The sequence below is a fragment of the Macaca thibetana genome, chromosome X, assembly GCF_024542745.1.
Source record: "Macaca thibetana thibetana isolate TM-01 chromosome X, ASM2454274v1, whole genome shotgun sequence".
Classification (NCBI taxonomy): domain Eukaryota; kingdom Metazoa; phylum Chordata; class Mammalia; order Primates; family Cercopithecidae; genus Macaca; species Macaca thibetana.
The window spans coordinates 66,685,595-66,703,056 of record NC_065598.1 but is presented as its reverse complement, the minus strand read 5'-3'; the positions used below and the strand labels follow the sequence as shown (position 1 = coordinate 66,703,056).

Here is a 17,462-nt window from a genome sequence, read left to right as displayed (position 1 = left end):
CTCCTTTCCGTCAAGGTTGAGTGACTGTCTTGTTCCACTTACTCTCAGCAAGTAATTCCATTTGTTCACTTCATAAAGAAAATTCAGGGCCGGGCGCGGTGGCTCAAGCCTGTAATCCCAGCACTTTGGGAGGCCGAGACGGGCGGATCACGAGGTCAGGAGATCGAGACCATCCTGGCTAACACGGTGAAACCCCATCTCTACTAAAAAATACAAAAAAACTAGCCGGGCGAAGTGGCGGGCGCCTGTGGTCCCAGCTACTCGGGACGCTGAGGCAGGAGAATGGCGTAAACCCGGGAGGCGGAGCTTGCAGTGAGCTGAGATCCGGCCACTGCACTCCAGCCTGGGCGACAGAGCCAGACTCAGTCTCAAAAAAAAAAAAAAAAAGAAAAAAAAAGAAAATTCAGCCAATTGGAGTGGACCTCACACCTTCCAAATACACCTATACTTTAATTCTCAATAACGACAATGAGGGCACTCTGCTGGGTTCCTTACATGCATTGCTTCATTGTCTTCTCACAACAAGCTAGGTGCTAGCATCCTCATTCTACATATGAGGAAATGGAGGTTCAGAAAGACTTATCCATAGTCACAGCTGCCAGGCAATGGAGCCAGAGTTCAACCCTAGGTCTGTCTGACTCCAAGCCTGCATTTTTTCCACTATATCACTTACCTTCCCTCCCTCATTTTCTTCCCTCTCCCTTCCTTCCTACCTTTATCCCTCCTTTCCCTCCTCCCTCCCTCCCTCCTTCCCTCCTTCTCTCCCTTCCTTCCTTCCTTCCTTCCTTTCCTCCTAACTCAGAGAAAGATATTAGAAATCATGCCTCTTCTCCGTTTCCTTCTTAAAGCTCCAAGGAAACAGAAAATCTTGCAAAGAAACTGTCATCAAGACAATTATGAATAGTAGATGTGAAGGGCCAAGAGGAAGAGGACTGGAACAAACTGGAGGAGTAGGGCAATGGAAGGGTGTCAGCAATAATGGTATTTGTACATCTTATATATCTCTGTCATGAGAAAAATAGTAAACTTTTTCTGCATACTAAATTCCAGACGTCAATGAGATACCCAAGTGTGTGTGTCCTGTAGCAAACAATATATATAGGGCTTAGATTATAGATGTGGGAACCATTCAATTCAACAAATTATAATTAAGTTATTCATTCATTCAACAACTATTTATTGAACACTTACTATGTGCAAGGTACTTGTTTTCTTAACTCTGAGTTGGAAGGCATTTTTATGGGGACAGCAGAGAATATAATTGGAAATAAAATATCTAGAACATATGTTATAATAACTTCACCTGGAAGGCTATGGGAAAGACAGAGGTACAATGAGGTACATGTTCTCAAGGAGCTCTGGTTCTGGTATGGGGGTGGGAGGATCAGGAGGAGATGGCCAAAACCACAAATGAGTATAATTCTAGGCTGCCTGTGGTATGTGCCATCTCTGTAGAAATGAAATGTGATAAAAGTGTGAGAGAAGGAGAGATGCATTTTGATTAGAGAGAGATCTGTATGCTGGAGTCTCTTGGCCATTACCAATTTTTGATAACCTCTGAGTCATAGTTGAAATCATGAGAGTAGATGTTCCAAGAGAGAAGGGGAAGAGAGGGTGGGGGTAGGGGGGAGAGAGATGGTGGAGAGGGAGATAGAGGAGAGGAGAGGAGAGGAATCTTTGGGGTAAGGCTCACATGTGGGGAAAGTAGGGCAAAAAAGAGCCAGGGAAGGGGCCAGAAGGAACATCCAGAGGAAGAGGAGAACCGGAGTAAAGCAAAGTCACAGAAACCAAAGTAAAGAAGAGTTTCACAGAAGAGAGTGAGGCTGATCCGCTGCATTCCATTCCTCTTGGCCCCGGGTGAGGATAGTAAAAGCCAATCAGGGGTGCTGGTTGGGGAGGGTTGGGAGAGGTCTTTTCCTGAAATAGCCACTGGGCGGCAGTGGTGGCAGCAGCAGCCGCTGCAGCTGTGTCGGGACCTGCAGAAACGTAGCAGAGCTAAATCAGGGGAAATGTAGCAGAGGTGAACCAGCCTGAAGCAGTGGGAGCAGGAAGCTGGCTCAGGCTGGGGCTTCTGTAGTGTAGTGCTTCTCCTTGGGTGTACACCAAACTTCAAAACACGCTTGTCCACCTCTGCAGAGGCCAGGTTCATCCCTGGGAGCAAAGCAGTAATAAAAAACACCTTATAAACTTGCAGCATTTTATGGTTCACAAAGTGCTTCCACACCTGGTAACCAATTCAATATTCAGGAAACCCTTGGTGTTATCATTCCCATTTCACTGGTGAAGAATGGAAGTTACAAAGAGGCGCCCAGGCTCACATAACTAATAAGTGGAAGAGCAAGGATTTAAACACAGGTCCGTCTGGCTTCAGAAACCCGGGCCTCTTATGCAGTGTCACAGTAGTCAGCTGCCCAGGACTCAGGTTATGACTGTGCCCTCCACTGCTACCTTTTATTCCACCCCTTACTCTACCACAGGGCAAGGATCTTCAGTTTCCCCATCCAGGTTTCTGAGCTTTCTGAGAGATCTAGATTCTAAATTCTAGAGCCTCCTTTGCAAGTCCGCCTCCTCCTCTCACTCCCGGTATCCAGCTGGGTGACATTCTCAGGACCTGAGGATCAAGTAAATTCAGAGTCCCCATTGCTTCTCAGCTCCATGCAGAGTGGATTCTGCTCCAGCCTGCTCACCCCTCCCCAAAGGCACTGCTTACCTCATCCTCAGAGTCCTCCAGACCGGGTTTGCCTCTAGTGCCTAAGACATACTTACGGAGGCTTAGTTGGCTTCAGGAGCCCCAGATCCTGAGCTGCTGACAGTCCCTACACCTGGCTCTCAAACCTCTAGGCTTGTTCTCTGCACCTTCTCCACTATATTCAGACCAAGTCTCTGGGAGTGATCAAGAGAGATGAGGGGTACTGTATAGAAAGGGGTAGAGTCTGTATGGGAAATGTATTGGCTAGTATCCTCCAGGAGGCATGAACTGTCTCCTGGCCATCTCCTCTTACATGTATAACAGGCATCTCAAAATTTACAGGCTGAAAAGTGAACTCCCAATCTTTCCCCTAAACCCACTCCTATCTCTGTCAACAGTAACTTTATTCTTCCAGCTGCTCAGGTCAGGCATCTTGGAGCAATTTTTGACTCTTCTTTCTCTTATACCCCATGTCGGTAAATCTCGCTGTCCCTACTTAAAAAAAATATATCCAGAATTTGACCACTTCTCATCATCTCCGTCACTGTGATCCAAGCTACCATCATCTCTATCAGCAATAGCCTCTTGACTGGTCTTCCCCCTGTACCTCCAGCCCTGCAGTCTATTCTCAACATAGAGCTGGCCAGTGAGCCTTCTAAAATGTAAGTCAGATGACACCTCTCTTCTCTAAACCCTAAGTGCCTTCCCATTCACCAAAGAGTCCTTTACAACGGCCTACAAGGACCTTCATGATCTGGTCCCTGCCAAACTCTCTGACTTCATTTTTTACTTTTCCCCTTCTCACAACACCTGGCCTTTATTCAAAAGTCACCCTTAATATTTATTTATTTATAGACAGGGTCTTGCTTTGTCATTGAGGCTGGAGTGCAGAGGTGTGATCATAGCTCACTGCAACCTCGAACTGCTGGGTTCAAGTGATCCTCCTATCTCGGACTCCCAAAGTGCTGGGATTAGACGTGTGAGCCACTGTGCCTGGTTTCACTCCTAATACTTAAAACAACGACTCTCTCTATTACCCTTTTCCTTCCCTCTTTAATTTTTCTCCATAATGATGATCACAATCTACATATTTTACTTATTAATTTTGTTATCCCCCAGTAGTATGTAAGTACCATTAGGGCGGGAGTTTTTGTCTATTTTGTCTACTCCTAAGGAATTACCAGTAACTGGAACTGGACCAGGCAAAAGTAGACTCTCAGTAAATATTTGTGGTTTTAAAAAAAATTATTTATATTTGAGACAGGGTCTCACTTCGACACCCAGATTGGAGTGCAGTGGCACGATCACAGCTCACTGCAGCCTCAACGTCCCAGGTTCAAGCACTCCTCCTGCCTTAGCCCCCCATGTAGCTGGGACTTCAGGTGCATGCCACCACGCCCGACTAATTTTTTGTATTTTTTGTGGAGACAGGGTTTTGCCACGTTGTCCAGGCTTGTGTTGAACTCCTGAGTTCAAGAGATCTGCCTGCCTTTGTCTCCCATAAATATTTGTTGATTCTTTCCTGGATCATAGCTAGTGGCTTAGAGAGGCAACTTAAGCACAGCAATTAAGTCATGGATGCTAGAGCCTGATCCAAAGGCAGGCCTGCCTTGGTTCAAATCTTGACTCTACCACTAACTAGCAAGACACCTAAACTTTCTGTGCCTTCATTTTTTCATCAGCAGAGCAGAGACAATAATAGTACCTAGTTCATAGAGAACCTATGGAGTCATTAATAAGTATAAAGCACTTAGAAAAATGCCTGTCACATACTAAGTGCTATATAAGCATTCGTTGTAATGATATGCATATGAGATTGAGATTTGTATTAAATATCAGTAGTTTAGATTTTCTAAAATCTTTCAATGTGTTGTCCTGCATTTGCCCATGTGAAAATTCATTTCCCATGTTTCTGCTCACTTACACAGACTTGTATGATCCCCCTGTAATCTATCTCCAGGGGCCTGGCTCTTCATCGGTAAACTTGGATGTTTCCTCGTGTGCTTCCTCCTGCAGTCATTTCAAAGCTGTTAAATAGTAATCTCGCTGGGCCCCAGTTTCCCAATCTGTACAATGAGTAGGGTTGGACTAGGTCATTGTAAAGGGCCTTTCTAACTCTTTGGATCTCCCAGATGGGAGGAGGGACAGGCCCCACCTCCAACTCCACCTCCTTGGATATGCCCTCTGGCTGCCAAGGGGAAAGGTGACAGAGTCAGCTGAGCTCAGCTTCAAGGGGACCAGGTAGGAGACGTGCCAAGGTTCTTGGGCAAGGGTGGCAATGGGGCTCCTGGGCTGTAGGCGGGCAGTGGGGAAGGTGTCATAGGTAAATGTCATCTGGAGACACTGTGACCAGGGCACTAGGAGAGGCGAAGGCACTGTGGGGAGAGACACTCCTCTTCCAGGGACACAGCTGTGATGAGGAGTCAGGAGACACTTTGTGTCTGGGTATCTTCCCACTTTGGATAGTGCTGGGAGGCCTCCACCCTCTTAAGCCAGCCAGGCTCTTAGGGACAGAGTGAGCTGCAGAGTGAGAACAACCCAAACCCACGGGCTGCCTGCCTGAGCCCCAGCACTGCCTGCTGCCCACCACTCCCCAAGCTGGACCAAGGGAGCTTGGGTAGGGGCCTGGCTAGCCTGAGTGCACCCAGATGCACTCCTGTCAGCTCTCTCTAGTGCTTCAACCACTGGTCTCCCTGCTCTTTGCGTTTTTTGCCCCAGCTCAGGGATAGGGGTGGGCAGGGAAATCCTGCCACCCTCACTTCTCCCCTTTCCATCTCCAGGGGGGCCATGGCCAGTACAGAGTCCTCGCTGTTGAGATCCATAGGCCTCAGCCTAGGTCCTGGCAGCAGTGAGGTGGAGCTGGACTGTTGGTTTGATGAGGATTTCAAGTTCATCCTGCTTCCTGTGAGCTATGCAGTTGTCTTTGTGCTGGGCTTGGGCCTTAACGCCCCAACCCTGTGGCTCTTCATCTTCCGCCTCCGACCCTGGGATGCAACTGCCACCTACATGTTCCACCTGGCATTGTCAGACACCTTGTATGTGCTGTCGCTGCCCACCCTCATCTACTATTATGCAGCCCGCAACCACTGGCCCTTTGGCACTGAGATCTGCAAGTTCGTCCGCTTTCTTTTCTATTGGAACCTCTACTGCAGCGTCCTTTTCCTCACCTGCATTAGCGTGCACCGCTACCTGGGCATCTGCCACCCACTTCGGGCACTACGCTGGGGCCGCCCTCGCCTCGCAGGCCTTATCTGCCTGGCAGTTTGGTTGGTCGTAGCCGGCTGCCTCGTGCCCAACCTGTTCTTCGTCACAACCAGCACCAGAGGGAACACCGTCCTGTGCCATGACACCACTCGGCCTGAAGAGTTTGACCACTATGTGCACTTCAGCTCGGCGGTCATGGGGCTGCTCTTTGGCGTGCCCTGCCTGGTCACTCTTGTTTGCTATGGGCTCATGGCCCGTCGCCTGTATCAGCCCTTGCCAGGCGCTGCACAGTCTTCTTCTCGTCTCCGATCTCTTCGCACCATAGCTGTGGTGCTGACCGTCTTCGCTGTCTGCTTCGTGCCTTTCCACATCACCCGCACCATTTACTACCTGGCAAGGCTGTTGGAAGCTGACTGCCGAGTGCTGAACATCGTCAACGTGGTCTATAAAGTGACTCGGCCCCTGGCCAGTGCCAACAGCTGCCTGGATCCTGTGCTCTACTTGCTCACTGGGGACAAATATCGACGTCAGCTCCATCAGCTCTGTGGTGGTGGCAAGCCCCAGCCCCGCACGACCGCCTCTTCCCTGGCACTAGTGTCCCTGCCTGAGGATAGCAGCTGCAGGTGGGCAGCCGCCCCCCAGGACAGTAGCTTCTCTACTCCTAGGGCAGATAGATTGTAACACGGGAAGCCGGGAAGTGAGAGAAAAGGGGGTGAGTGCAGGGCAGAGGTGAGGGAACCCAATAGTGATACCTGCTAAGGCGCTTCCTCCTGTTTTCCAGGCTCTGGATAGAAGCCCTCGCCCTGAGGGTTGGAGGGAGACAGGGACATTATGGGTGATCTCATCTCTCATAACCCCGTCAGTTGCCCACTCTTTTTTAGCCAATGCCAGCCTTCTACTCCTTTCTCATTGTTTCTGTCCCTTCCTGGGGCCATTGATCCTACAAGTCTTCCTGAAAATCTTCCCCAGTCCTCTTTCCCTGTCCCATTTCCCCCACAGCCTCCTATAGCATGTGTTTCTCCAGCCAGACCAGAGCATTCAGCTGAAGGGGTGGATCAGGCAGAGTCATCTCAGGATTGGCCTGACGTATCTGATGGTGATAACCAGAATCAGGAAGTGGAGGCAACTTCCATATCACAGATGCCAAGGATGTGCCATATGCAGCACCCACACCAACTTCCTGGTTCTCCCTCAAAGACAGCATAGTCTTGCTTACCGAGGCACTGCAATAGGGTGTGATCCCAGGGAGCCTGCATGCCAGGGTCCCCGCATATAGCTGGGGGCCTGACACTGTTGAACTAGTGCGCAGCATGAATTAAAGTCCTGTGATGGGGTGGGGACCTTAGCTGATAACAGCCTTTAGGACAGGAATGGGACTGGACCTTCTTTATGATGTTTGCTCAGAACATGTATATGACAGCTCTCCTGTACTTAACGAAAGGACAAGTGGATGGCTCAGACTGAGGGGGTGGAGCTCTCATGTCTATGGCTGTAAGTTCCGGCATTGAGGAGTAGAGCAGATTTGTGCAGAGGATGGTGGTGACAGGAATTGACGCCCAGAACTAGCGTTTCACTGATCTCTCCCCTTTCTCTAGCTCCTGCCCCAAATAAATGATAAATCTGCCACCAGCTCTTTCAGATCAGGCTTCACGACTTTGAGGCCAGGGTGGAGCACTAGGACTGGGAAGGTTCCTTTTAAAGTTTCCCACCCATTCATTGCTTCTCTCTTCCAGTGCCATCTTAGCACTTACAGGCTTATAGGATCAAGTTGCGGAGGGGAGCGGGGTGCATTGGAAATTGAGAAGCTAACCCCTAAGCCTTGGGAAGTAAGAATTTCTTGGTAGGCATTCTTGAGAAGGGTGGGCTCACACTTACAGGCCTTCTCCCTTTGAAATCACCTTCCAGCCTGTTGGTCTCCTGAGTCAGACCCCAGCCTTGCCTTTCGTTTTTTCCCACCCTTGCTGACCTGTCTCTGATCTCTTACTTATCTAATGATACCAACTTCTTATTGGCTTCTAAGGGGTCTCTCTCCGTAGAGTAGGGCTGGGGCTGGACTGCAGAAAAAAAATGACTTCAGTTTTCCTAAATTTCCCTTTTTGTTTTTTGAAAGGCTCCCACTTTCTGCCTAGATATCCAGGACCTTCTTGCTACGCAGGACTCCTGCCATTAGGAGTAAATGAACCGACTTTTTTCTCCTCTTCTTACTGGTTCTCTCAGTCTCACAGCCATTGTTACATACACTGTTCCTCATCTGCACTCTCTTCCTTTTATTCTATGACCATGGCCTCTTTGCCCATCACCTCCCCTAACCTGCTGTCCCCACCCAGTAAAGCTGCTTTTTCCATCCCAACTGACTCAGTGACTCAGGCCAATTTTCTCATCTGTTACTTTAGGGCTGTCTTCCCTTGCACTTTAGCTTTAAACACCTTGACTTTCACCTTGGGCCAATCTCCTTTCTTCTAGGACTGGAGGAAATTGCAGATGAAACCAGAGGACAAGGCTGGCTTGACTCACTAAAACTTCACATCCTGGAGCTACGTCTAAGCTCTCATTCCTCTTAGCCTGGTGTGTTCCTAGAGAACATTCCACAGCAGCTGTTTCCTGTCTTTTCCATCTCCACAAAGCCCCAAATTCATCTCCTTCTTGTGATCTCTTAAGAGAGTTACCTTGCCTCCTGCAAAACTGAGAAGCTCTAACGCTTCAACTTCCAGTTATCATTCATGATAACTACTCTGTATTTGCCCTGTCTTTCTGCCTTTCTTCCCTGAAGTTCCCAGAATAAGAGGTGGTCCCCTTTCTTATTCCTTTGTTTACCTCTCTTCATTATTTCAAGTCTCTTCCATCACCCATTTTATCCCACCTTAAAAACAAACAAACAAACAAAAAAACAAAGCATTACCACTGACACCTTAACCCTGCTGTCGTTTGTCTTTTCTTTTCTTTCCTTTTTTTTTGAGACGGAGTCTTGCTCTGTCGCCCAGGCTGGAGTGCAGTGGCACAATTCTCGGCTCACTGCAACCTTCACTTCCCGGGTTCAAGTGATTCTCCTGCCTCAGCCTCCCGAGTAGCTGGGATTACAGGCATGCACCACCACGCCCGGCTACTTTTTGTATGTTTAGTAGAGACGGGGTTGCACCATGTTGGCCAGGCTGGTCTCGAACTACCTACCGACCTCAAGTGATCTGCCCTCCTCAGCCTCCCAAAGTGCTGGGATTACAGGCGTGATTACACGCCTGGCCTAGAAACCTTTTATTGTAAATATTCTCCCTGGTTGCTATAGTCTTTCATGTCTATTATTTCAATTGCCTCATAAAATTATACCTGTCAGTAGATTACATTTTATTTGACTATTCCCCTATTATTGAATATTTAGATATATTTCAATTTTTCTGTGCTTTGAACATCTTAATGTGTATAGATTTTTTCTCCTTTGTAATTCTGTCTCTAGGATAAGTTCCCAGAAGCGGGATTACCAGACCAAAGAGCATGAACGTTTTTATGGATCATGATTGCCAAAAGGACTGCAAAAATTTTCCACACCACAATGACATATGAGTTGTTCCAGTTCCCTTGCAGTGCTAGCATTGGACTTTAGAAGAAATCTCTTTAGATGGTTAAATATTATTTTCATATTTTTTCATTTCTTTGATTACTCATGGGATTGAACTCTTTCCCATATGTTTACTCTTTGCATCTTTCTTCAGTTGGCACCCTAGTGGTATTCTTATATATCTAAATGTATTCTTTTTTTTTTTTTTGGTTTTGAGATGGAGTCTCGCTCTGTTGCCTGGGCTGGAGTGCAGTGGCCGGATCTCAGCTCACTGCAAGCTCTGCCTCCTGGGTTTATGCCATTCTCCTGCCTCAGCCTCCCGAGTAGCTGGGACTACAGGTGCCCGCCACCTTGCCCGGCTAGTGTTTTTTTTTTTTTTAGTAGAGACGGGGTTTCACCGTGTTAGCCAGGATGGTCTCAATCTCCTGACCTCGTGATCCGCCCGTCTTGGCCTCCCAAAGTGCTGGGATTACAAGCTTGAGCCACCACGCCCGGCCCATGTATTCTTTACTTAATATACATGCTATCCCTTTGTCATTATTTGATGTAAATATTTATCTTATTTATTGTGATACTTTTAATTTTAGTTCCTTATTTTATCCTCTCGCTTTAGAATTTCTCTCCTCATGCTTTTATCTCTCTGATTGCTTTCTATCTCCTTTGCTGACTTCTCTTTTGCTCCTTAAGTAAATAGCATTCCTGAGATCGGTCACAGAGTCATAGCATTTGGGGATTATTTAATGCCCTTTGTTCATTGGACTGTTGATTTTGCCTCGGAGAGACCATACATGCAGGTGACTCATAGTCCTTGAGAGTACCTCAGAGATCATATAGGGTCTGCGCACCCCCTCACTTTACATTGAAGGAAATAGGCCCAGAGAGGTGGCTTGCCCATGACTCAGTAAGTTAGTGGCAGAGAAGAGGCAAAGTCCCAGGTCTCCTGACTCCCAGGGCTCCTTATATACCATTACTTCAAGCCAACTCAATTCTAGGCCTTCCCTTCTCCCAACCTCCACCTCTACATCTTCAATTGCCTACTAGACAGTTTCACTTGGACCTTCCATTGTTAATTCCACCCCAAGATGTCAAAAGCAAAACTCCCTGAACCAGTTTGTCTACCTGTCTTGCTAATTTCTGTTCATGGCCTCTTCTTTCAAGTCAGCTAGGCTTGAAAACTCTCAGGCAATTTCAACTCTTGTCTCTCCCTATTTCACAGGTTCTGACATTTCTTTCTTCATCTTGCCAATTACAATTGGCCTTCCTTTTAGTCTCAGCACTACCATTCTAATACTGGCTTTTGTCACCTTATCCCTGACTGTCATAGGCTCCTAACTAGTCTTCCTTATCTCCAATCTCTTCCCATCGAAAGGCATCCTCTAAAATGCATATTGCCAGATTAGTCTACCCACACACTGCTTTCAGAGTTTCACTGTCTTACTCAAAATTCTTTCATAGTTCACTATTGTCCACAAGACAAGTCAAAATCCTTTTGTCAGAAATTCAAGAGGGTCTTTTGAATCTTATTTTCCATTATCCCCCAGTAAAAGTCTCTCTCCTAGATCTAGCTAAATTTGTCTTTTCGTTCTCTCTCCAAACAAGACTTGGGTTTTCTCACCTCTGTCTTTATTTTTCCTGTCCCCCACACTGGAATGCCCTCCCTTTCTTCTTGGGCTGCCCTTTTTCTATTCAGTTTCCAAGGCCAGGCTTTAGTCCTGCTTCCTGTTCGAGGCCTTCTCTGTTGACTCTTACCCACAGTGACCTTACAGGTCACTCCTAGAGCAATTATTGTCTCTGTCAGTCATTGGACACTTTTATTGTCTTCTAACATTACTTCTACTGTTATCTTGAATTGTTATTTAACTATTCATGTACTTTTGTCTTGAGTTCCCACCTATAAACCCCTTGAGTTACTGTGATAGAAAGGAAAGAGCATAGAACAGAAAATCAGAAGACCCAAGTCTGAGCTCTGGTTCAGAAAATGGGGATCAGGTGTGTCATCTTGAATGAGTCACTCAGACACTCTGAGCCACAATTTCATCATCCGTAAAAAGAAGATAATAATCTCAGCTTTAAGTACCTCTTCAGATTCTGGTGAAGCTCTAAGTACCTCTTCAGATTCTGGTGCTTAATAAATATTTTCTGAATGATTATATGTTAGTAATTCAGTTTATTGTTTCTTCTTCCAGGTATATTTCCACTTTGAGAGGCCACAGGAACCCCAAGGAATTAAAGCCTAGAGGACTTTAGGAACAAGGGGGGTAGGAGGGCATTGGAAAGATGTTTTGAGGGGAAGTAGACATAACCAGCATCTTTCACATTCCACTCTGTGGGCTACTCACTACTTGGCCTGTCTGTAAGGCTAACCTGGATGTAGGGAGGAGGGGAAGGTGGCGCATCCTGAGCTTTCACTTTGCTTATGTTTTCTATTCCTTCATCCAACAATCCCCAGCTGATTAAGTTAAATGCTTCACTCAGGACTCTGCTCTCCTTCATTGATGTGATGAAAGCCAGCATTTTGGTAAAGGAAGCGATAAGGTGTGGTAGAGAGAAGGAACAATTTTCATGAGATAACTGGATTTGGCTTTGAATCATTGATCTGATACTTGCTAGCTGCATGATCTCAGACACGTTACTTGATCTCACTGAACTTCAGTTTCCTCATTGATAAATTGGGATAAGAACACCCATTTCAGAAGACTGTTGCAAAGAGTCAATGGAGTAACGGATGACGAAACATCACTTACAATTCCTGTGGGTGGGAACTTCCTTTCAATGGTTTTCAACTTTAGCATAGCTGGACATGGAACAAGAACTCCCATTCAAGTACTAATCAGGCCCAACCCTGCTTAGCTTCCTAGATCATGAGATCGGGCACGTTCATGGTGGTATGGCCATAGATCATGGAACTAGAACTCTATATTTGAATCTGCTGCTTAGATGTGATAGTTAAGATCATGACAAAGAAAGAACCTTCGAGTGTGAGAAGCAGAGGGCTAAGAACTGATCACCAAGGGATGGCCATAGCGATGGATTGGGAGGAAACAGTTTGGGACTCTGGCATTGCATGAGGGAGAAGAGAGTTTCAAAAACAGGAATTTAGGATAGTTATTTAAAAAACAAAACCAACAACTTTGAATAAAAAAAGAGAAAGATTAAGAAAGCAATCAACAGTGCCAAGTGCCTAAGAGAATTCAAGGAGGATGTGATGGTCAGAAACACTCAAAAAAAATACTTGATTCTCTGCAAAACTGGGTTTATGCATACAATAGATAATAGCCGATGGCATTGACTAAGAGGACAATTTTAAATAACTTTTGTAATCAAGAACTTTTTACATGCATTTCTTGGTGACCACACCTCTTTCCAAAGTTTCTTGATGACCACACCTCTTTCCAAAGTTTTCAGAATAACCCAGTTAATGGGTTACTTGCCATAACCTACAGAGCTGCTATTTCCCATATGAGATGAGATGTGGCTTGTCATCAAAACGAAGAGCAGAAATACCTGAGTGGAACCAAAGAGTGAGTCTGTCTATGAGGGTACCTTGGTATAGGTTTGATTACCAGAGCTTAATGTATTTGGGTCACAAGATGGGAAGAAAAATTATCCCTTCTTCAGTCAAAGTATACATTATTAAAATGTAAGAACTCTCCCAGAGAGAGAGGAAGATGAAATCTTTCTTGAAGCGGGCTGGTTATTATTGTCTATTTTGTACCACAGTTTGGGGTTCTAGTCCTGTTTTTGGATCTACTGATGGAAAGAAGGAAATAAATGTACTGGGGCCAGGTGCGATGGCTCGCGCCTGTAATCCCAGCACTTTGGGAGGCTGAGGCAGGTGGATCACCTGAGGTCGAGAGTTCAAGACCAGCCCAGCCAACATGGTGAAACCTTGTCTCTAGTAAAAATACAAAAATTAGCCAGGCATGGTGGTGCACGCCTGTAATCCCAGCTACTCGGGAGGCTGAGGCGGGAGAATCGCTTGAACCTGGGAGGCGGAGATTGCGGTGAGCCCAGATCATGTCACTGCACTCCATCCTGGGTGACAGAGCGAGACTCCAACTCAAAAAAATGAAAGAAAACAAATGTACTGGGAAAACTCAAGAGAAGAATCAACTGATATCCTCTCAGGAATCACCACGCTGATGGCACCTGCCCAATTTGTGTTACCTCTCACTGATGTTTAACTTACTGCTCTTTGTACATCTCATTCCCTTCACTAAATCAATAGCCCTCTATCTGCAATGTGAATAAAACATTGTTTTTTTTACCCACTCTAAATATTGCTAGATCCCTTTCCAGAGGGTAGCTGCTGTTCTGGTTCTTTGAGGATTTAAGCTGGTTTGATTTTTTTTTTTTTTTTTAACATTTTTGTCTTTATTTCTCTAATGAAATTTTCTCAAGTACATTTTCCAGGTGCTACTAAGTTTTGAAGGGGCTGGCTTTAATATTGTTAAGCAGGTTTCTTTACTACAGGATTTATCTGGAGCCCTTAACATCATAATATCCACTGTGAATTTCTAAGAGGAGGGGGTTCTATATATAGTACTTAGCAGACTTATGGACCAGGGAACCATTTTTTCCTGCAAGGCACATCTCAAGGACCTCCTATGCCAAGACACATTTTAGGAAGCACTGTTCTAGTAAGAGAAACCTACTATCTGGAAACCACCTAGTCAGAGGGCAGGAGTTAGCTTATGTCTCCTGCACTCCTAGATTTCTTCTCTTCTTCTCTCCACCATGGGCAGATACAGACCAAGAAAAGTTCTTTTCTTTTTTCGTATGTAGAAATGTAAAAAATACTTTTTCTGCATTTTCCAGGAAATCACATGGCTTTTCAGATTCAATGGAAAAGTTTTTCCCCTCTCCAAATAATAAGTAAAATACTTTTCCTGGAAACCTTTCCCTTTTGAGGTAGTCCATCAATTAGGAATGCATTTGACTGTATGTAACAGGAACCCATGGGGAGGGCTCAACAAGTTATGTGTTTCTTGTGTGTGTTTGTTTTAACAAAAATCCCCAGGTCAGCAGTACAGGGTAGGTGCAGATGTTCAAGAGAATGCTTACAGCTTCCTGCTTTACCATCTCTTTAATGTATGTTTTTCATCTTTGTGGTTATAAAATGGCTGCTCAACTTCCAAGCACCTTGTCTGTGTTATACATGGGAGGAAAGGAGTAAAGGCATATAGCAAGGGGCTAAACAATCCGGTCAACTAAGCCTTTTTTTTTTTTTTGAGACGGAGTCTCGCTCAGTCGCCCAGGCTGGAGTGCAGTGGTGCGATCTCAGCTCACTGCAAGCTCCGCCTCCCGGATTCATGCCATTCTCCTGCCTCAGCCTCCGGAGTAGCTGGGACCACAGGTGCCCACCACCACGCCCAGCTAATTTTTTGTATTTTTACTAGAGACGGGGCTAATTTTTTGTATTTTTAGTAGAGACGGGGTTTCACCATGTTAGCCAGGATGGTTTCGATCTCCTGACCTTGTGATCTGCCTGCCTCGGCCTCCCGAAGTGCTGGGATTACAGGTGTGAGCCACCGCGCCCGGCAGCCCTTTTTCTTTTTCAGGAAAACAATAGCCTTTCCGGAAACACCACCCAGTAGTCTTCTGCTTACACTTCACTGGTTAGAGCTAGGCAATGTACTCAGCTTCCCATACACATAACTGTACATTGCTGCCCCAAACAGGGTGTTCTCTGAGTAAAGAAGACAGGGATAATAGGTATTGGGTAGGATACTAGCAGGGTCTGTTACATACTGCTTGTTTTTTTTCTTCTGACTTAAAAACTGATTTTCCCATGATAACGTTCTGTAATACAACCAAACTCCTTTCTGAGAAAGTTCTGTAACAAAAGCAAGATTAACAGTATGCAATCTTCTATCACATCTGTTACAAACTTCTCGGAAAACCAAGAACCTAATAAATCTTGAATTCAATAATTGAAATTCTTCCAAATTGTCTTGTACTCATTGTGTACATACTATTGTAGTCTGATATTGTCACTTCCGTTTCACATGCAAAGTTTTATACAGTCTGCATGTGAGAATGCTTAATGTGTAGTAAATCAGCATTAATAACCGTCAACCGAATTTGAGCAGTCATCCAATAGATCGAGTTCTTAAGGACGTAGTTGTCTGACTTACTTCTCTGTCTTCCCCAGTGCCTAGAACATAATAGGTGGTCAATAAATATTGCTGAATGAAGTGAGTGAATGAATGAATATCTGAAGTGTCCAGGAAGACCTGTCAGGGCCCTGTGTTATCAAGGAAGATCTAGCTCTAAGTAGGAAAGGACCAGCCTGCCAGGTGAGAAGATAGCAGAAAAACCGAACTGTCAACAGTTGATTCAAAAGCAATTCTTTATATATCGGTTAATTTTGGTGCACCAGAGATGGTTTTGGAAAACTTTTATGCATTTTTAAATATCTTTGGTTTTCAAAATTTCAGTTTTTATTTTTAATTTATTAAGGCATTGCCAAAATAAGTTTATTTTTAATTTATTAAGCAGGGCTGGCATAACTGTCTAAAAATGAATTAGGAATAAAATTCCAAAAATGTAGGAGCAATAATCCCACATCTGAAAAGTTATGGAGTTTTATTAAATTTTTGAAACTTGGCCGGGTGCGGTGGCTCACGCCTGTAATCCCAGCACTTTGGGAGACCGAGGCAGGCAGAGGTCAAGAGATCGAGACCATCCTGGCCAACATGGTGAAACCCCGTCTCTACTAAGAATACAAAAATTAGCTGGGCATGGTGGCATCCGCCTGTAGTCCCTTGGGAGCCTGAGGGAGGAGAATCCCTTGAACCCAGGAGGCGGAGGTTGCAGTGAGCCGAGATTGCGCCACTGCACTCCAGCCTGGTGATGAAGTGAGACTCTGTCTCAAAAAAAAAAAAAAAAAAAAAAAAATTTAAACTTAAACTTGCCTTACATTATTACAAACGCAATGCATTATCACTACACAAGGATCATAAAATACAGACAAGCAAGAACTCTGTGGGGCAGGCAATGATTTATTAGAACCCAGAAAACAATAAACATATGAAATAATTTGATAAATTAGACTTTATCAAAAACTTGTAAAAATTGCTAGAAACAAATCCGCAATGCAGATTTTTTTTTTTTTTTTTTTTTTTTTTTTTTTTTTTTTTGAGATGGAGTCTTGCTCTGTCACCCAGGCTGGAGTGCAATGGTGCAACGTCAGCTCGCGACAGCCTCCGCCTCCTGGGTTCAACCGATTCTCCTGCCTCAGCCTCCCGAGTAACTGGGATTACACACACCCGCCACCACACCCGGCTAATTTTCGTATTTTTAGTAGACACGGGGTTTCACCATGGTGGCCAGGCTGATCTCAAACTCCTGAAATCACGTGATCCGCCCAGTTTGGCCTCCCAAAGGCTGGGATTACAGGTTTGAGCCACCGCACTGACCAGAAAAATTTCAAATAATTCGTACAGCTGCTTCATCCTCAAGGATAGACAGCATAATTCCCCACTCCTTAAAGGTGAACTATTGAGAATTCTTTCCAAAGGGCACAGAGTGGAAAAGGGGAAAAAGAGTAACTTTACAGTGGGGAAACTTGACAAACACTACCTCAGCCAGGTGATCAAGGTCAACAACAACTCTGATAAGTCTTGTTGATACTATGTGTCTTAGTTATAAGGTGATGACAAATGGCACTTTACTTCTGTGGTCTTCTTCCCTAAAACCCATAACCTCAGTCTCATCATGATAAAAAACGTCAGACAAATTTCAATAGCAGGACATCATACAATGTACTTGACCAGCATGCCTCAAAAGAGTCAAGGTCATTAAAAACAAGGAAAATCTGAAAAACCATCAAAGCCAAGGGGAGCCAAACATATAATACCTTAATGTAATAGGATATCCTGTATGGGATCCTGGAACAGTAAAAGGACATTAGGTAAAAATTAAGAAAATCTCTGAATAAAGTGTAGTTAATAATAATGTATCAATGTTAATTGTAAAAACTATACCATACTAGTGTGAGATGTTAACAATAGGGAA

At 45.0% G+C, this 17,462-nt stretch overlaps 3 protein-coding genes across 3 annotated transcripts in view; 2 read left to right on the top strand and 1 right to left on the bottom strand.

Moving 5' to 3' along the window:
* Window positions 1-17,462, bottom strand: part of OTUD6A (OTU deubiquitinase 6A) — a 229,278-nt gene that overhangs the window by 37,435 nt on the left and 174,381 nt on the right. The gene's annotated exons all lie outside the window — the stretch shown is intronic.
* P2RY4 (pyrimidinergic receptor P2Y4) lies at window positions 4,895-6,937 on the top strand. Its single transcript, XM_050776249.1, has one exon. The coding sequence runs from the start codon at window positions 5,477-5,479 to the stop codon at window positions 6,572-6,574; it is 1,098 nt and encodes a 365-aa protein (XP_050632206.1). The 5' UTR covers window positions 4,895-5,476; the 3' UTR covers window positions 6,575-6,937.
* The window catches only part of PJA1 (praja ring finger ubiquitin ligase 1), a 1,335,831-nt gene continuing 1,325,541 nt past the window's right edge, over window positions 7,173-17,462 (top strand). Inside the window, exon 1 of the mRNA XM_050776237.1 lies at window positions 7,173-7,176. The gene's annotated coding sequence lies outside the window, so the exon portion shown is untranslated. The remainder of the gene's footprint in view (window positions 7,177-17,462) is intronic.